The sequence below is a fragment of the Macaca thibetana genome, chromosome 13 (assembly GCF_024542745.1).
Source record: "Macaca thibetana thibetana isolate TM-01 chromosome 13, ASM2454274v1, whole genome shotgun sequence".
In the NCBI taxonomy this organism is placed as follows: Eukaryota; Metazoa; Chordata; class Mammalia; order Primates; family Cercopithecidae; genus Macaca; species Macaca thibetana.
This window is the reverse complement of record NC_065590.1, coordinates 19,335,209-19,356,179: the sequence shown is the minus strand read 5'-3', so window position 1 is coordinate 19,356,179 and position 20,971 is coordinate 19,335,209. Positions and strand designations below refer to the sequence as shown.

At 37.4% G+C, this 20,971-nt stretch overlaps 1 protein-coding gene and 1 pseudogene across 7 annotated transcripts in view; both read left to right on the top strand.

The window, feature by feature from the left end:
* GCC2 (GRIP and coiled-coil domain containing 2) overlaps positions 1-20,971 on the top strand; it is a 673,733-nt gene that overhangs the window by 627,609 nt on the left and 25,153 nt on the right. For all 6 annotated transcript variants that reach the window (XR_007718582.1, XM_050752993.1, XM_050752994.1 and 3 more), the window contains 8 exons: positions 5,112-5,216; positions 5,775-8,246; positions 8,958-9,030; positions 11,646-11,746; positions 11,866-11,964; positions 18,803-18,922; positions 19,396-19,560; positions 20,183-20,287. Coding sequence is in view for 5 of the 6 variants with exons in the window: in XM_050752993.1 (XP_050608950.1) it covers positions 5,112-5,216; positions 5,775-8,246; positions 8,958-9,030; positions 11,646-11,746; positions 11,866-11,964; positions 18,803-18,922; positions 19,396-19,560; positions 20,183-20,287 (3,240 nt within the window). In the remaining variant the exon portion in view is untranslated. The remainder of the gene's footprint in view (positions 1-5,111; positions 5,217-5,774; positions 8,247-8,957; positions 9,031-11,645; positions 11,747-11,865; positions 11,965-18,802; positions 18,923-19,395; positions 19,561-20,182; positions 20,288-20,971) is intronic.
* Positions 11,971-18,796, top strand: LOC126933435 (transcription elongation factor SPT4-A-like; annotated as a pseudogene). Its single transcript, XR_007718587.1, has one exon. The product of XR_007718587.1 is annotated as a transcription elongation factor SPT4-A-like (transcript).

Below are 20,971 nucleotides of genomic sequence, written 5' to 3'. Positions count from 1 at the left end.
TTCAGGTTGTTTTAACCAAAGTCATATCCACGTAATTTTTAATACTAAATTCTAAATAACTTATAATACCCAATAACTTCTGAAAATTATCTCTGTATTTCTAAATAATATGCTTATACTGCTATTACATGAATTATCAGTTCTAAAACTTCCTGTTACAACAGATGAAAATCTAGCTGTCTTTCACCACCCCTTCTACTTTCCAAATGATCAAACAGATTAAATAATCTTTGTTTTATCTTTATTCCTGGTACCTGCCTTCTGTCTTCCTGTACTTTGGGACAGGCCTTTTGTGATGATCCTGTGAACTTCTACACTGCTTACTTGTATTGACCCCCTGTTCTTTGCTAGGTCACACGTCATTCACTCTCTGGGTTAACCGTCTCATTTTGGTAGAGCACATTCTTCTGTAGCTTCCTAAGAATGAACACATGTAGGTAAATTTTTGTATTGTCTTGTATTTAAATATTCCTTTATTTTACTTTCACGTTTGAATGATAGCTGTAACTTGATATAGAACTCTGAATTTTTCTACATCTGTTTTGTTTTTGTTTTCTTAAATAATAAAGTTTTTAAATTAGTATTATTTCATCTAAGAAGTTTAGACATAGCAGTTCTCAGGCTGGTGCAGTCTTACAGTGATGTCATCAGGACCCAGACACTCTTCATCCCTGTGCTCCTGTATCCTTATCCTGTTGATCTGAGAAATCAGGGGTTTTAGGTTTTAGCTTTTATACTGTATGTAAAAGAGACAGGCAAGAAAGAACTTGTTGATTATAGAAGCTGAAGGAGACAGTCTATATATAGAGTATGCCACAAAACTTTCTAGAATGCTCATCTAGATTTATATTTTCAATAGAGTTTTTCCTTTTTCTCAATAGTTTTCCCTTTTGTCTAAGAAGAAATGTCATCCACTTTTAATTTTTCCATCACTGTATTAAAATTTCTATTTGATGTTAAATATTTCAAAGAGCTCATTCTTGATACATGAATATTCTGTTTTCATCTTAAAGATTCAACAAGTTCTATAATCTTTCTGAGCTAATAAATTTTTTCTGTCTTGGACTTTATTTCTGCTCCTTTGCATTGTCTCCATTTCCTTCCAATTTAATTATTTGTGATATAATCACAAATGAACTCCCCCAAAAGCTAGGATCTTTAAAATAATAGACATCTTGCAGTGTAATCCCCACCCCCTTGCTACTCCACCCCCCCTAGTTTCCCACACCTCAGGAAACCATAATCCTAAGTCCCATGTTCATCATTCCTTTTCCTTTTATGAAGTTTTATGGCATTTATAAGTATCATTTTATAATTTTTTTTCATTTTAGTTTTTAACTTCACTAAAAGGATATCACGTTGTTTGTAATGTATTAGGACTTTTTGCACTTAATATTTTTCTAAAGCTCATCTGTATCATTGCATGTCACCATGCTGCTATAGAGTATGACATTGTATTACAATAACAGTTCATTCATGAACTAGACTGTTAATGGATGTTGGGGTTATGCTGAGGTTTATGCGATGGAGTACAAGCAGAATGAACCTTCTCGTATACATCTCCTTTATAAATGTGCAAAGGATTCTTATAAGTAAATGGGTGAAATCTTTGTGTCAAAAGTTACATGAAGGTTCAACCTCGGGAGATAGTGCCAAACCACTATTAAGTATTGGAAATAACTTTTACCAGCAATGTCCAAGGGATACTGTGGATCCATATCCTCTCCAGCACTAGGTATTGTCATACATTTTTATTTTTGCCAAATAGGTATAAAATGATAGATCATGTGGTCTGGATTGAAAGTATTCTTTTTGTGTATAACATCCATTTTATTTTTTCTTCTTTCTTTTTTTTTTTTTTTTTTTTTAAGACGGAGTCTTGCTCTGTTGCCAGGCTGGAGTACAGTGGCACAATCTCAGCTCACTGCAATCTCCACCTTCTCGGTTCAAGCGGTTCCTCTGCCTCAGCCTCCCAAGTAGCTGGGATTACAGGCATGTGCCACCACGCCCAGCTAATTTTTTGTATTTTAGTAGAGACGGGGTTTCACTGTGTTGTCCAAGACGGTCTTGATCTCCTGACCTTGTGATCCACCCACCTCAGCCTCCCAAAGTGCTGGTATTACAGGTGTCAGCCCCCACGCCTGACCAACATCCATTTTTTTAATGGGCCAGTGGGTTTCCTACGGGTTTGTAGAATTTTTAAAAATATATATTTTTTGTTATTTTTGTTGTTTATGTGTTAAATACCTTCTCCCAGCTTATGGGTTTTTTTGTTTTTTTTGAGACGATCTCGCTCTGTTGCCCAGGCTGGAGTGCAGTAGCCCGATCTTGGCTCACTGCAAGCTCCGCCTCCTGGGTCCCTGCCGTTCTCCTGCCTGAGCCTCCTGAGTAGCTGGGACCACAGGCACCTGCCACCACGCCTGGCTAATTTTTTGTATTTTTAGTAGAGACGGGGTTTCACTGTGTTAGCCAGGATGGTCTCAATCTCCTCACCTTGTGATCCGCCCGCCTTGGCCTCCCAAAGTGCTGGGATTATAGACATAAGCCACTGCGCCCGGCCATCTTAAGGTTTCTTAAGAATTTAAAACTGTGTTTTTGACATTTAAATATTAATCCATCTGGAGGTTGTTTATAATATGGTTCGAAGTATTTTTTTAATATAAATAACTATTTTACAACCTTAATTATTGAATAGTCTTTCTCCATTAATCTAATATTATAGTTAAAAATGTTTGTGTTTGTCTGAATTGTCTGAACTCTTTTTTCTATTCCATTGGTTGTCTGTGCCTTTGCCAATACTGTATTGTCTTTATTATTTTTTATAGCCTTATAGTAAATCATGGTATCTAGGAGAGTAAGTCCTCTCTTTGTTCTCTTCAAAAGTGTCCTGGCTATTCTTGGTTTTTTACTTTTCCATATGCATTTAGAATCTTGTCATATTCCATGAAAAACTTCATTGCAATTAATTGGAATTGCATGGAATCTGTAGTTTTATAGTTTCCCCTGTGGAATGCCTTCACACATCTTCTGGTAAAGTTTTTTCTAGCCCGTCGATATTCTTTGATACCATTGTAAATGCTGTCTTCTTTTTAACTGTATTTTCTAATTCTTTAGTATCCAGAAATGGAACTGACTTTGTATATTAATCCTATATCTACTTTGTGAAACTGTTGTTTCTAATTACCTATAGATTCTTCTAGATTTTTTATATAAACAGTCATATCATCTGAAAAAAACATTTTTTTTGAGTCTTTATGCCTCACGTCTTATTTTTTTATTTATTTTTGAGACAGAGCCTCGCCTGTTGCCGAGGCTTAAACATTGATCCTCCCACTTCCGTCTCCCAGTGTTGGGATTACAGGCATGAGCCACCACTCCTGGCCACCTCCTGTCCTCTTAAAGCTTTATTTACAGGCTGAGGTCTTTAATAACAATTGTTGATTAGCAATAGTGATAGTGTACTAATGTTTTATTTAGGATTTTTGCATCTAGATTTGTCATAAAATGGGTCTTTGATTTTTCCTTTCTGTAAGTACTTGGATATTGGTTTCAAGTTATGCTGATTTTATAGAATACCTTGGGAATTATTCTTGCTTCTTACTTTGTCTGAACAAGTTTGTATGAAATTGGGATGATCTGTCTGTTCCTTGAAAATTTGATAGAACTCAGCTTAAAAACCATCTATTCCTCCTGTTGTCTTTGGTGGACAATTTTTAACTGTTTTTTTGATTTTTAAATATAGTATTATGCTTTTTAAATTTTTTGTGAGTCAGTAAAGGTTTATTTTTTATTTATTTATTTTTTTTTGAGATGGAGTCTCGCTCTGTAGCCCAGGCTGGAGTGCAGTGGCCGGATCTCAGCTCACTGCAAGCTCCGCCTCCCGGGTTCACGCCATTCTCCGGCCTCAGCCTCCCGAGTAGCTGGGACTACAGGCGCCCGCCACCTCGCCTGGCTAGTTTTTTGTATTTCTTAGTGGAGACGGGGTTTCACCGTGTTAGCCAAAGATGGTCTCGATCTCCTGACCTCGTGATCCACCTGTCTCAGCCTCCCAAAGTGCTGGGATTACAGGCTTGAGCCACCGCGCCCGGCCAAGGTTTATTTTTATAGGAATCCATTTCCATTGAGTTTTCATTATTATTGACAAATAGTTACTCATAATAATTTTCTTAAACTTTCTTTTTTTTTTTTTTTTTTTTTGAGACATAGTCTTGCTCTGTCACCCAGGCTGGACCAGGCTAGAGTACAGTGGAGCAATCTTGGCTCACTGCAACCCCCACCTCCTGGGTTCAAGGAATGCTCCTGCCTTAGCCTCCAGGGTAACTGGGACTACAGGCACCCACCACCACACCCAGCTAATTTTCTTTGTATTTTTTAGTAGAGACAGGGTTTCACCATGTTGTCCAGGCTGGTCTCGAACTCCTGACCTCAGGTGATCTGCCCACATCGGCCTCCCAAAGTGCTAGGATTACAGGCATGAGCCACCATGCCCGACTTATGTAGATGTGCATCCTTTTACACTGTATTATTTTTTGGAAATTCTGTCTTTTGATCAGTTTTACTAAAAGGTGTCTATTTTGATAGCTGTCTTAAAAGAGCTGACTCTTGGCTTATTGAGTTTTTTTTTTCCATCTCATTAACTTCCTCTTTAATTTCTGCAGAGAATAACCTGTCTCTGATGGGAGAAGGACATAGATTATTTCTTTCTTACTCTCTGACTGGTCCCTATTCAGATTGTTGACCAATCCCCAATTTTTGAGCCCACACATTACACCTCCCTCAACAATATCTGTTGCCTCCAATTCTGAGCATTTCAGTTCTGCAAAATATTTGCCAGGTTCTCATATGTGTTTCCTTGTGTAGGTCCTTAGGTTATAGCTTTCTTCCTGCTTCTAATTCAGTTCATCCTCCTCCATAATTCAGTTTTCCAAAAATGTGTTGAAATTTCTCTTACCCTTATGTCTTTTCTCCTTTTCTCTTTGCTTAATGTATTCTACCTTTTAAAATCTCTTATTCTCACTTTAGTGTGTTTTGAAAAGGTCAGGAGAAAATTATGCATGTGGGCAATCCGCCATTTTTTTAACCCCAGGCATATAAATCCTGTTCTAAAATAGGCATTAACTGAACGTCTGGATGCTATTCTTCTGGAAAAAGCAGAGACTGAGCAACAGTGTCTTTCTCTGAAAAAGGAAAATATAAAAATGAAGCAAGAGGTTGAGGTAAGTCAATATTTTAGTGTTCTTTTTTATTAACTTATATAGTGTAGTCACTAATTTTAGAGGTAAGACTTTAAAAAGCATCTAATCTGATTAACATTTTGTAATATAAACAAAGAAACTGAGATTGAGATTTTAAAAGAAAAATAACTGAATCACCTAACTATACAGCAACAGAGGTGAATTTACTTGTTGCTTTATCTTTTTTACAGCTATAATGCTATTCTTTAATAAAAGCAAAAAAAAGTAAGTTGATTTTCACACATGACTAAATACCGTTATCTCTTTAGTTCTAGGCTATTCAGAGACATGCTTCTGTTTCTTGCCTATTAGGTCTGAGCTAATTTGAGTTGTAGATCTAATATTGTAGATGTATATTGTCATACTTTAGATAGGCAGCACCTAAGGAGAATTATTGGAATATCAGTATCATGTTTCTCCAAATACGTTTATTCTCATTTACTTTTCTCTCTACTTAGTTTGTGGCTAATATTTTTCCTAAGGGCAGAGGCTTCTTTTGTCTTACTTAAATAATATATGTGTGCTTATGTTTTGTAATAGGATTCTGTAACTAAGATGGAAGATGCACATAAGGAGTTGGAACAATCACATATAAACTATGTGAAAGAAATTGAAAATTTGAAAAATGAATTGATGGTGGTACGTGCCAAATACAGTGAAGACAAAGCTAACTTACAAAAGGAACTGGAAGAAGCAATGAATAAGCAATTAGAGCTCTCAGAACAACTTAAGTTTCAGAACAACTCTGAAGATAATGTTAAAAAACTACAAGAAGAGATTGAGAAAATTAGGCCAGCCTTTGAGGAGCAAATTTTATATCTGCAAAAGCAATTAGACGCTACCACTGATGAAAAGAAGGAAACAGTTACTCAACTCCAAAATATCATTGAGGCTAATTCTCAGCATTACCAAAAAAATATTAATAGTTTGCAGGAGGAACTTTTACAGTTGAAAGCTATACACCAAGAAGAGGTGAAAGAATTAATGTGCCAGATTGAAGCATCAGCTAAGGAACATGAAACAGAGATAAATAAGTTGAATGAGCTAAAAGAGAACTTAGTAAAACAATGTGAGGCAAGTGAAAAGAACATCCAGGAGAAATATGAATGTGAGTTAGAAAATTTAAGGAAAGCCACCTCAAATGCAAACCAAGACAATCAGATGTGTTCTCTTCTCTTCCAAGAAAATACATTTGTAGAACAAGTAGTAAATGAAAAAGTCAAACACTTAGAAGATACCTTAAAAGAACTTGAATCTCAACATAGTATCTTAAAAGATGAGGTAACTTATATGAATAATCTTAAGTTAAAACTTGAAATGGATGCTCAACATATAAAGGATGAGTTTTTTCATGAACGGGAAGACTTAGAGTTTAAAATTAATGAGTTATTACTAGCTAAAGAAGAACAGGGCTGTGTAATTGAAAAATTAAAATCTGAGCTAGCAGGTTTAAATAAACAGTTTTGCTGTACCGTAGAACAGCATAACAAAGAAGTACAGAGTCTTAAGGAACAACATCAAAAAGAAATATCAGAGCTAAATGAGACATTTTTGTCAGATTCAGAAAAAGAAAAATTAACATTAATGTTTGAAATACAAGGTCTTAAGGAACAGTGTGACAACCTACAGCAAGAAAAGCAAGAAGCAATTTTAAATTATGAGAGTTTACGAGAGATTATGGAAATTTTACAAACAGAACTGGGGGAATCTGCTGGAAAAATAAGTCAAGAATTTGAATCAATGAAGCAACAGCAAGCATCTGATGTTCATGAACTGCAGCAGAAGCTCAGAACTGCCTTTACTGAGAAAGATGCTCTTCTCGAAACTGTGAATCACCTCCAGGGAGAAAATGAAAAGTTACTATCTCAACAAGAATTGGTACCAGAACTTGAAAATACCATAAAGAACCTTGAAGAAAAGAATGGAGTATACTTACTTAGTCTCAGTCAAAGAGATACCATGTTAAAAGAATTAGAAGCAAAGATAAATTCTCTTACTGAGGAAAAAGATGATTTTATAAATAAACTGAAAAATTCCTATGAAGAAATGGATAATTTCCATAAGAAATGTGAGAGGGAAGAAAGATTGATTCTTGAACTTGGGAAGAAAGTAGAGCAGACAACCCAGTACAACAGTGAACTAGAACAAAAGGTAAATGAATTAACAGGAGGACTAGAGGAGACTTTAAAAGAAAAGGATCAAAATGACCAAAAACTAGAAAAACTTATGGTTCAAATGAAAGTTCTCTCTGAAGACAAAGAAGTATTGTCAGCTGAAGTGAAGTCTCTCTATGAGGAAAACAATAAACTCAGTTCAGAAAAAAAACAATTGAGTAGGGATTTGGAAGTTTTTTTGTCTCAAAAAAATGATGTTATCCTTAAAGAACATATTACTGAATTAGAAAAGAAACTTCAGTTAATGGTTGAAGAGCGAGATAATTTAAATAAATTGCTTGAAAATGAACAAGTTCAGAAGTTATTTGTCAAAACTCAGTTGTATGGTTTTCTTAAAGATATGGGGTCTGAAGTTTCAGAAGACGGTGAAGAGAAAGATGTTGTTAATATCCTACAGGCAGTCAGTGAATCCTTGGCAAAAATAAATGAGGAAAAATGCAACCTGGTTTTTCAGTGTGATAAAAAGGTATTCGAGTTAGAAAAAGAGATTAAGTGCCTTCAAGAAGAGAGTGTAGTTCAGTGTGAAGAACTTAAGTCTTTATTGAGAGACTATGAGCAAGAGAAAGTTCTCTTAAGGAAAGAGTTAGAAGAAATCCAGTCAGAAAAAGAGGCCCTGCAATCTGATCTTCTAGAAATGAAGAATGCTAATGAAAAAACAAGGCTTGAAAATCAGAATCTTCTAATTCAAGTTGAAGAAGTATCTCAAACATGTAACAAAAATGAAATCCATAATGAAAAAGAAAAATGTTCTATAAAGGAACATGAAAACCTAAAGCCGTTACTAGAACAAAAAGAATCAGAATTACGAGATACGAGAGCAGAGTTGATACTATTAAAGGTACTGTTCATTTGAATTGTATTGTTTCAAATAAATTCTTAGTTCAACTCTAAAATATATACATTAAACATTTTTACACCTTGACATCAAAAGTAAATTTTTACCATTCAAGTTCAAGTGGCAACTTTCTGAAAAGTGCGTTAGACATTTCCATGTTGTATGTCCAGTTTATTACATTTATTTTTGGGGAGTTTTAGATAATTTTAAAATCTTGAGTTTATAGAAGAGTAAATGATTAGGGATTTAAATGTCTTGGTCAGAAGTTTATCAGTTGCTAGCAAAACAACTAAACATGAAAAAACTTGAGTTTCATTCTTGTGTGAAATGTCTAGTTATCTTTTGTAAAGAGCACTTTTAAGCAAGAGAGTGAGCTTTGGTGGTATTGCTAAAATTTTTAGGGTTTTCTTTAAAAATTAAAGAATAAAAGTCGTTTATTCATTTCCTTATTACACATGTATTTGATGTATCAGGTTATCTATCTTGGCCTTGGTTACTGTTTTTTTTTAATAGTAAATGCCATATGCATAGTAAGGTCAGTATTAATTTTCTGGTCTAACAAGGGAAAATCTGTGACCAAATTGCTTTTTGTAGGAATTCTCTTTGATAATGATTTTCTTATACTTAACATGATGGCCGGTTCATTATGGAAAATGAATTCTGATTCTGATTTTTATTTTGTTTTGTTTTGTTTTTTCCCCCTGTAAAATCTAGGATTCCTTAGCAAAATCACCTTCTGTACAAAATGATCTTCTGTCTTCAGTAAAAAAGTTGGAAGAAAAATTAGGTAACTATGGTTTTACAGATGTTGTCACAATTAGACACATTCTTGTTAGTGTTAGAATAGATTGGGAAATACAGTAGCCAAATAATGTGTTGTTAAAAGCACAGTTCGTAGCTGTCTTTTCCTCGAGCTCACATTCTTGCCCCTCTGACACCTGTTTACCTTCTCTTTCAAAAGTGTTACTTTCTATTGTTTAACCCAGGCAAGATTGGTGTGATTTATAAATGGTTTCCTGATTTATTTTGGATTTTTCAGTTATTTAGCAAACTTTATTTAAATGCCCAATTATTCTAGACACTGGTGATAGAAAAGTGGTTGAGGTACAGACCATGTGCTCAAAGATCTCACTGTTATTGCAGTAGTTTGAGGTGTGGACAAGATACAGTACTGACAACATAGGAACTTACACTGTTTTGAGTTAAGAAAAGCAGCATAGAATAGTGTTTTTAGCCGAGTCTTGAAGAATGAGAAATTTTACACGGGAAGAAAGGTATTCTAGGAAGAAGGAAGAGCAGGTGCTTGTAGATTGACATATAGCATACATCAAGGCACATACTAGAAAGTTCCTAGAGAGATAAGAGCCAGATCATGAACCCAACAGTATGATTGATATGCAGAGGAGTTAGGGCTTTATCTTATCCATTTATTCCTCACAGTAACATTATAGGATAGCTCTCTTATTCCCATATAAGGATCAGGAAACAAAGACTTAGAAGTATGTAATGTGCCAATGATCCCTGAATTTAGTGCCCTATTAGATTAGGGTAAGGGAAGTTGAAGAGTAGAATAACTCCCAGTTGTTTATAATAGGTTATTGGGGCAGATTGGGATGTTCAGTTTTAGAAGTAAGTTGAAATACCAGTCCAAGTAGAGATGTTAGAATGCTACGCAAATCTGGAGTTAAGGGGAGAGACCTAAGCTAGAGATAAATATTTGTAGTTAAAGAGTGGGCATAAAAGCCGAGAGAGGGGGCCCGGTGGTTCACACCTGTAATCCCAGCACTTTGGGAGGCCGAGGTGGGCAAATCACGAGGTCAGGAGATGGAGACTATCCTGGCTAACGCTGTGAAACCCCGTCTCTACTAAAAATCAAAACAAAAAAAAATTAGCCGGGCATGGTGGTGGGTGCCTATAGTCCCAGCTACTTGGGAAGCTGAGGCAGTAGAATGGCGTGAACCCAGGAGGCGGAGCTTACAGTGAGCCAAGATCACGCCACTGCACTCCAGCCTGGGTGACAGAGCAAGACTCCGTCTCAAAAAAAAAACAAAAAAAAAAAGCTGGGAGATTGAAATTATTAAGGGAGTATAGCCAAAAGATGGAGACCAGAGACAGTTGTCCATTCATGTAAAGATAGAGAAGATAGAGACAACACAGGAAATTGAGAAGGAGCAGCTAGTGAGGTAGGAAAACCTGGAACATAAAATGTCTTGAAAGCTAAGGCAAGTGACAGGAAGTGAAGTGCTTCAAGAGGGAAAAAGTGGTTAGCCATTGCTAGTGCTCCTGATGTATCAAATAAGATGCCTTAAGCAACACTTAAGACCACTGCCTTAAGCAACAAAGAGGTCAGTGTCCATGACATGCTGGAACCAGAGCTTGATTGCAGTTGATACTAGAAAAAAATGGGGGAGGCAATGTTTGAGAGCATATATAGATGACTCTTTTCAAGGGATTTGCTATAGGGGAAAGAAAAAGCAATGGGACAAAACTAGAGGGACCTTGTGGTTTAATTTTTTATTTTATGGGAAGAATAACAGCATGTTTGAGATGTTTCACCTATCCCCTACCCTCTTTAACTGCTTTCACTATTTATTCCTGGCCTTAATTTCTTGATGGTAATTTTTCTTGTTGCATGTTTATAAAATATTGGGAAAAAATCTGCTAGAAAGGGGAAAATTGCTGCTGGAGAAGAAGGAGGGAGAATTGTTGCTCTGATGCTGGAGTAGGTAAGGAGACATAGGATGAAATGCAGATGTGGAACGATTGGCCTTTGCTCCACACAGACACACTTCACTATGGTAGCCAGAGGGAAGGTACCGCTGCAAGTAAATTAATAGGCCAGGACAGAAATTTGGATCATAACTCAATTTTTAGAAACAAATACCAAGAAGTACTGAACTCTGGAGTTCAAATGGGGTAGGTAGCTAAAGAAGTTAACAGAGAGATCCATATTGGATAGGTAAAACATATTACAGGTTTAGTTGGGAAAGTCAGACCCACCAGCCAAGAGGAAGAGTGTACCTATGGAGCATAAATACTGATCTGCATCTGATATCTCCAATACTTGATCCTAATTGGCACACTATTATCTGAAGTCCTGGCATACCTGTATTTCCAGGAAATCTAATGAGAAGTTTTAAAAGCCTGTAATTCCTAGAAACTTATGAAATGGCTAGAGAAAAGTAGACTATTTTGGAGAATTAAAGACAATGGAAACTTTTTACATTGCCTCACATAACAAATAAGCTTCCACTTTAAAAAATGGTATTACTGTTTTTACTGCTTATTTTAATATCAAATTACCAATTTTGTGCTTCCAAATAATCTAGGGCTAAAATAAGCAAGTAATTTGAATTTTTTCCTTTTGAGTTCGTATGTAATCCATATATTTTCTATTTTTAGAAAATCTGGAAAAAGAAGGCAAAGAAAAGGAGGAGAAAATAAATAAGATAAAATTAGTTGCCGTGAAGGCAAAGAAAGAACTAGATTCCAGCAGAAAAGAGGTGAGCTTACTTTAAAAATGTAAGATTCAGGAATCTTATATTTTAAAAAATCAAGAGTTTTTCTATCCATTAAAAAAAACAAACAAAAACCTCTTTAATTTTGCTTGTATTTAAAACAGACCCAGACTGTAAGGGAAGAACTTGAATCTCTTCGGTCAGAAAAGGACCAGTTATCTGCTTCCATGAGAGATCTCATTCAAGCAGCAGAAAGCTATAAGGTAAAAATAGTCATTTTAATAACAAGTTATAAAAGTTATAATCATAACTTCTAAGAAATGTAGTAGAAATATAAAACTATTGTCCACAAAACAGTCACCTTGTATTTTTCAGTAAATATTCTGTTTTGGAGTGCAATGTAATAGAATCCTAACATCAAGATTTTAAAGTGGTTAAGCTTTAAATAGTGGCATGCTTTTTTTTTTTTTTTAATGAAGTCTCGGTCTTGTCGCCCAGGCTGGAGTGCAGTGGTGTAATCTTGGCTCACTGCAACCTCTGCCCCCATGTTCCAGCAATTCTCCTGCCACAGCCTCCCGAGTAGCTGGGACTACAGGCGCATGACACCATGCCCGGCTAATTTTTGTATTTTTAGTAGAGACAGGGTTTCACCATGCTGGCCAGGCTGGTCTTGAACTCCTGACCTCGTGATCCACCTGCCTCGGCCTTCCAAAGTGCTAGGATTACAGGCATGCGCCACTGCACCTGGCCTAAATAGTGCCTTTAAACTGTTGTTTATAAAAGTAAAATTTTGTTTTGGGATTTCCTAATAAAATCAGTAACAAAAAGATAACCTATTACTACTACGATTATTTGATATTTTTCTGGCCAAGTGAATAAACCTGAAGCTTAAACAAGGTGAAGCATTGTTATTTGGAGGCAATATGCTTGTTATCTTAGTAACACGAAAATGTATTATTAAAAATACAAGAATTAAAAATGAAAGTACAACAAAATCACTGAACGCAAGATAGACATCACTACATTTCTTCAGGTATTCATTCAGCAAATTTTATATGGCAGACTGAGTTCTGAGTTCTGGGGCAAGTTGGAGGTCAACCAAATAGACTAAGTTCCTGTCCTCTTAGGACTTAAAAAAATCCCAATGGCAATAACAGGCAAACATACAAAAATAGAAGATACATACTATGTAGAAAAGTTAGTTGGGTAGGGAGAAGAGAGTGAGCGGTAATCAGGCAGGATTTGATGAAAAAAAAAATACCACAACAGTCATAAAATCCAATCTTAAGAAGCACTTAAATGAGAAGTTTTGGCACTCAGTGAAAAAAACTGCAAAACTTACGTACGGTGACTGACTATATTTGAACTATCAGTTCTCAAATTGGCTTATAAATTCTAAAACAAATTCATTAAACATTTTAGATTTTTTTTTTTTTTTTTTGGCTGGATCTTGACACAAAATTCCAAGTTTTAAGTAAAAAACTAGCAAGAGCAGCTAAATTTTTTTTTAATGAAAAGAATAAAGTGACATCCTACTGAAAGAGACACTAAAACTTATGACAGAATTACAGTAATGTGGTAGAATTCTGATGCAGGAATGGTACAGATTAACATAGCAGAAGAGATAGTTACTTCCGCATAACAACAAACAGGTGCCAGGCTCTCTTCTAAGCACTTTACATATCTCAATACACTTAATTCTCAAAACAACCCCCAAGTATATTAGCATCAACACTTTACAAGTGAGGACTCTGAGGCATAAATCAATTAAAGAACTCAAAAGTCGCAGACTCAGATTTCTTAAGAGACCTCCGGGTCACAGAACAAGTGACAGAGCAGAGCTGGAATTTGAATTCAGGCAGTCTCGTTCCAGATCTGTTGTTTCATCCACTAAGCTATACCATCCCAGTAAAATTTGAAACAGAAATCAATGAAGAAAGAAATTCCTTCTAAGGAATTAGCTTTTTATTTCGCTCCACGTACCAAAATGTATTCTGGATGGATTAAAAAATTTTGTGAAAAATATTTTTTAAAAACCTAGAATGAAATACTTGATCCTTTAACTGACTTCTGGATACAAAAGACTTTTTCAAACTTGAAATACTAAATTTAGGCCGGGTGCAGTTGCTTACGCCTATAATTCCAGCACTTTGGGAGGCCGAGGTGGGTGAGTCACTTGAGTCCAGGAGTTTGAGATCAGCCTAGCCAACACAGTGAAACCCTATTTCTACAAAATATACAAAATTTAGCTGGGCATGGTGGCACATGCCTGTATTCCTAGCTACTCTGATGGCTGAGGCACGAGAATCACTTGAACATGCAAGGTGGCAGTTGCAGTGAGCGGGGAGATTGTACCACTGTACTCCTACCTAAAGTATTTTAATGAATTACAAAGGGAAAGATTGAAAGATTTAACTATTTGAAATTGATATGCCTGGTGTACCTCTGGAAGAAATTAATTGATTATAAGGTCTCTTAAAATGTAAAGAAGCAAGTTCCTCATGTAACTTGCTCTTATGAAGAAGCCCATATATAAATTTTAAATGGGTTTTTTAATGGATTTATAAGATCTTTATATATGAGCATACTAATTTTGTCATGTGTAGATTTAAATTTTCAAATTTCATTACCATATTTTCATATGTAATATAAACATGTATAAAAATGTGACAGGATTTAAGGTAGAACCAGAAGTGCTGAAATGTTTAAGAATGATCACTTTTTTTTTTTTTTTTTTTTTTTTTTTGAGACGGAGTCTTGCTCTGTCGCCCAGGCTGGGGTGCAGTGGCCGGATCTCAGCTCACTGCAAGCTCCACCTCCCGGGTTTACGCCATTCTCCTGCCTCAGCCTCCTGAGTAGCTGGGACTACAGGCGCCCGCCACCTCGCCCGGCTAGTTTTTTGTATTTTTTTTTAGTAGAGATGGGGTTTCACCGTGTTAGCCAGGATGGTCTCGATCTCCTGACCTCGTGATCCACCCGTCTCGGCCTCCCAAAGTGCTGGGATTACAGGCTTGAGCCACCGCGCCCGGCCAAGAATGATCACTTTTAAAAACACATATACCTACGCTCTTAAGTTCTTCAGGATGCATCATTATAAAGATACTGAATAATTTTGGAGTTTGTTAATTTGGCTATTTTTTTCAGTGTTCACATCACTTGTAATAACTTGTATCAGTTTATTAAAAGATCTGAACACACAGGAGTCCTAGAGGAACAATAATTTATAATTATTCGGATGTTTAGAAGTGTCTACCCTACATACGGAATTTAAAAGTAGACTCTTGTATGCCTGGCATTCGTTTTTGTTCCAAGACTCCCCTTAGGAATAATACTTGATTAAAATCAGAATTTCCCATAGGGAGCCATTATTTATTATGCCTTGGCATAGCAATTCAGTTTTTACAGCTATTGACAGCAATGGAACCAGAATGAGTAAAAATGAAGAAGGCCAGTTAGAGACTAAGTGGATAAATATCTCTGATTTTTAGAGGAGCCTACCCAAATATAAAAGAAGCACAGAATCTTCTTTCTATGGAAAAGAAAAGACCTTAGTGATACCTCAGCCCTGTGTGCATGTGTGCCAGGAAGTAGCAGACTCAGATAAATAAACATACAAAAACACACTTTGGGAGGCCGTGGCTTGAGGACTGCCTGAGGTTAGGAGTTCGAGACCAGTCTGGCCACATAGTGAAACCCCCTCTCTACTAAAGATACAGAAAAAATAGCCGGATGTGGTGGTGTGTGCCTGTAGTCCCAGCTACTCGGGAGGCTGAGGCAGGGGAATTGCTTGAAGCAGGGAGATGGAGGTTGCAGTGAGCTAAGATCGCACCACTGCACTCCAGCCTAGTGACAGAGCAAGACAACGTCTCAAAAAAAATAAAAAATAAGGCAGATTCTAGATTCCCAAGTGCTGTCTTCTACCACTTTTCGAAATCACTAAATGGACAGACTATAAAATCAAAATTCAGATTCTAACAGTCAGCCACCAGTTGAGTCAAATAATTCACCATGTGTAGATCAGAATTAGAAACAAAAGTGCATTAGTCAAGGATCTGATCTGGGAAGCAAGAGCCGGGCATGGTGGCTCACACCTGTTACCCTAGCACTTTGGGAGACCTAGGCAGGCAGATTGCCTGAGCTCAGGAGTTTGAGACCAGCCTGGGCAACATGGCAAAACCCTGTCTCTACTAAAAATACAAATATTAGTTGGCCGTAGTGGCACACACCTATAGTCCCAGATACTTGGGAGGCTGAGGGAGGAGAATCACTTGAACCCAGGAGACAAAGGTTACAGTGAGCTGAAGTTGCGCCGCTGCACTCCAGCCTGGGCGACAGAGCAAGACCCCATCTCAAAAAAAAAAGATCTGGCAAGCACGATCCAAAAGAGTGTAAATGCCCCAGAAGACCCACCAGAGGCCAGGCTCAGTGGCTTATGCCTGTAATTCCAACACTTTGGGAGGCTGAGGCATGTGGATCACCTGAGGTCAGTTCAACACCAGCCTGGCCAACATGGTGAAACCCTGTCTCTACTAAAAATATAAAAATTAGCCGGATGTGGTGGCACGTGCCTGTAATCCCAACTACCCAGGAGGCTGAGGCAGGAGAATCACTGGAACCTGGGAGGCGGAGGGTGCAGTGAGCCAAGATCGCGCCACTGCACCCCAGCCTGGCAACAGAGACTCCATCTCAAAAAAAAAAAAAAAAACCCACCGGAGAAGCCTGCAGAGGTGAGCCAAGGACGTAAGAGGTCCAGGTCCAGAGGAAGGCCACTGCCAGGCTTCACAGTCCTCTTGGTTAATGTCATTTCTCTTTTACGCATAGTATCTCAGTGGAACTTCCAAAAGTAAACTTTGCAAGAAAACGTAAACACTGTGCTAACAATAAAACCACAATTTAGATACCACCTCACTTAAGTCAGGATGGCTACTATTAAAAAGTCAAAAGAATAACAGGTGCTGGTGAGGTTGCAGAGAAAAAGGAACACTTACACTTTTGGTGGGAGTGTAAATTAGTTCAGCCATTGTGGAAAACAGATTCCTCAAAGACCTAAAAACAGAAATACCATTTGACCCAGCAATCCCGTTCCTGGGTATATACCCAAAGGAATATAAGTCATTGTGTAATAAAGACACATGTACGCGTATGTTCTCTGCAGCACTATTCATGATAGCAAAGACATGGAATCAACCTAAAGGCCTGTCAGTGGTAGACTGGATAAAGAAAATTGGTATATATACACCATGGAATACTACACAGCCATAAAAAAATATGAGATTATGTCCTTTGCAGGGACATGGATGAAGCTGGAAGCCACTATCCTGAGCAAACTAATGCAGGAACGGAAAACCAAATACCACATGTTCTCTCTTACAAGTGGGAGCTAAATGATGAGAACACAGGGACACATACAGAGGAACAACAGACACTGGGGCCTAACGGAGGGTGGAAGGAGGGAGAGGATCAGGAAAAATAACTAATGGGTACTAGGCTTAATACTTGGATGGTGAAATAATCTGTACAGCAAACCCCTGTGACACAAGTTTGCCTACATAACAAACCTGCACATGTACCCCTGAAATGAAAAGTTAAAATTTTTTTAAAAACACCATTTACTTCCTGCGGGTGCGCAGGCTGTGGCCATCTACCTCTCTGTTGCTCTTCCCATCAGAGAAGATGGCCCTGGAGATGGTGCCGAAGGACCTGCGGCATCTGTGGGCCTGTTTGCTGTGTTGACTGGTCAAGACTATAGACCAGTTTGAATGTGATGGTTTTGACAGTTGTGATGCATATCTACAAACGAAAGGTAACTGAGAGATGGCGTATGACTCCACCAGCTCTTCCTTTGATGGAATCATTGTGATGATGAGTCCAGAGGACAGCTGGGTCTCCAAGTGGCAGCGAGTCAGTGACTTTAAGCCAGGTGTATATGCGGTGTCAGTCACTGGTTGCCTGCCTCAAGGAATTGTGTGGGAGCTGAAAAGTCGAAGTGCCTACAAATCCAGAGACACAGCTATAAAGACCTAGCAAGCTGCAGGGCTACCAGCATCTTTGCTCTCCACCTCCTGCCTCTGCTTATTTCTTGTTCTGGAACTAAATGAGCAGAACTTCAAATACTTCCTTCCCTCCAATTCAGACTCAGCTGACTGTTGAGAGAGCAGCACATCATTTTTATCATTTTATCTTCTTTGGACTACAAGTGGGGTGGGAGGGATTTGGGTTGGTGGATTAACAGATGGAATTGAGGAGAGAGTAGGATGCTGATTTTCCTACCCATGGCCCAGGGCTGTGCCTTCCTTATGCTGAGGACTCTAGGTCAAATGTCAATAAATATGAACCTCTAGGAAAAAAAAAAAAAAAAAAAAACACCATTTTGCTAGTAATTTTGCATGCACATTTGTGGGAAGAGTAGAAGTTTTCCAGAAACAAAGGCAAAAACAGGATTTATAAGGAAGGAGAGAGAGAAGAACATAAAGAACTACATGTAGTCTCAAAACAATCTCATTTACATATTTTGGTGGATAACCTAATTAGCTTGTGTGTGGCAAAAAAAAGTCTGATCATTCTGTCCTTCAGTAGGCCAACTGGGAATATCAAAGCAAATTCAGTTGGCTTTGGATTCTTCAGGAAATATTGAAAGTGTCACTGCAGAGTATGAGAGACTAAATCTATGAATGTCTTCCAGTGTTCTTTCATTAGCACCTTTACCTTATATTAGGCCAGGCCTGGAGTATTTCTCTCATCAGAATTCTTCAGGTGGAGTTAGGTATCCAGGTTAAACTTTTTATCCTCTATCCTTAAGTTGTGTTTACATTTTGGAAGTTCATTGTTGTTAATGAGTAGACTATTTAACCTTGGAGCTATTATATTGTTTGTATTTAAAATTTTCTTCTCCTTTCATACATTTCCCCCACCCTCCAATACTAAAAGTTTTCCAAAATGTGCTATTTTTATTACCTAATGCCAGTTAGGTATTCTGTTCAACTTGGGTAAATATTTTAAGCATCCAGAATGGACTCATGAATCTTAAGGTGGCTTGATGATAAAGTCTGACCTGTTGAATGCATAATAATATACCAAAGTTAAATCCTTCTTTTATTGAAGAATCTTTTATTAGAATATGAAAAGCAGTCAGAGCAACTGGATGTGGAAAAAGAACGTGCTAACAATTTTGAGCATCATGTTGAAGACCTTACAAGACAACTAAGAAATTCGACTTTGCAGGTAATTTTTTAATAAATTCAAAAATGAAAACTATAACAGGTGTATTTTAATCTCAATACTTTGTGTATAAACATAAAAAAAAATAGTCGGAAACAGAATTTGTTCCCCCCACCCCCCGCTTTACCCTCCTCCCCACTTGTGAGAGAAGAATAAGACGAAACAGCTAGCAACTATCTTGCTTATTATTCTAGTCTTAATTCCCCTAGAGGATTGGTTGGTTGGTTGGGGGTGGGTTTTTCATTTCTGCTCTTTACTCTGCCAGTGCACCTGGTCTCTTGTAAGGTTTACCATATTAGTGTTTCAGTGACAGATTTTAAAACTTATTCTTAATTTAACATTATCGTTCTGTAGCATGGACTTTGAAATCTTCATTTGTCACACTATGCCAGTATTCTCATTAATGTACCTGTTCATTCTTCTCTGCTGTATATGTTTTCTGCATGTTTATAGTAATGAATCATTGGTCATTTCAGTGTGAAAAAATAAATTCTGATAATGAAGATCTGCTGGCTCGTATTGAGACACTACAGTCTAATGCCAAATTATTAGAAGTACAGATTTTAGAAGTCCAGAGAGCCAAAGCAATGGTAGACAAAGAATTAGAAGCTGAAAAACTTCAGAAAGAACAGAAGATAAAGGTAAAAACAATCCTGCAAGATTGATTCACATATATATGATGCATTTACCAAAATATTATTTAAATGAAGGGAAGACTTACTAAAGAGTAGCATTTATGAATACAGCACAGTTCATTAATTCCTTAATACCAACCATAAATTTGAGAATCCATGCTGTGATCTGGGGGTGTATATATTTTAAACATTGAAATATTACCAAACTTTTTGTATTTTAGTGTGTCCGATTTATTTTATTTATTTATTTATTTATTTATTTAGAGACGGAGTCTTGCTCTGTTGCCCAGGCTGGAGTGCAGTGGCGCAGTCTCAGCTCACTGCAAGCTCCGCCTCCCAGATTCACGCCATTCTCCTGCCTGAGCCTCCGGAGTAGCTAGGATTACAGGCACTCACCACCAAGCCCAGCTAATTTTTTGTGTGTGTTTTTAGTAGACGGGGCTTCACTGTTTTAGCCAGGATGGTCTCAGTCTCCTGACCTTATGATCTGCCCGCCCGGGCCTCTCAAAGTGCTGGGATTACAGGCGTGAACCACTGCGCCCGACCGTCAGATTTATTTTAAAGCCCCTTAAAAATACCTTTTTAATGTTGGTTGGGTTGTGTGGGTTGTTTTTATTTTTAATTTCAGGAACATGCCACTACTGTAAATGAACTTGAAGAACTTCAGGTACAACTTCAAAAGGAAAAGAAACAGCTTCAGAAAACCATGCAAGAATTAGAGCTGGTTAAAAAGGTAAAACAAAACACTAGGATCAAAATTGGTGTAATATTCACGTTGTTCTGTTTTGTTGTTCTGTTTGTTCTGTTCTTTCTGTGTTCTTGCTCTGTGGTCCAGGCTGGAGTGCAGTGGCATGATCTCGGCTCACTGCAACCTCTGCCTTCCGAGTTCAAAGCAATTATTGAGCCTCAGCCTCCCGAGTAGCCGAGATTCCATGCATGCACCACCACACCCGGCTAACTTTTTGTATTTTTGGTAGTGAAGGAGTTTCACCATTTTGGTGAGGCTTGTCTTGAACTCCTGACTTCAAATGATCTGCCCATCTCAGCCTCCCAAAGTGCTGGGATTACAGGTGTGAGCCACCACACCCAGCCTGCATTGTTAAACTATTCTATACATGTTGAAAAGAAATATTTTAGAATGTTACTTGTGGTACTAAAATAATGCTTTATAAATTATTTGCTCAAAAAATTGAAAATTTAACTTCTCTAAGTACCAGTCCTTTCAGAAGAATCTAGGCTCATGAGTTACAAGATTTTGGTTTGACATTTCATTTTATGTACATGATTGTTGTATGACACATTAAGATTTAATTAATGTCAAAGCTTGAAATTTGTATTATACTTAAAACTTTGGCTGACTTTACTCATTCAAAGATTAGGCTAAAAAGAAATGTACTATTATATAAGAGCCACTTGA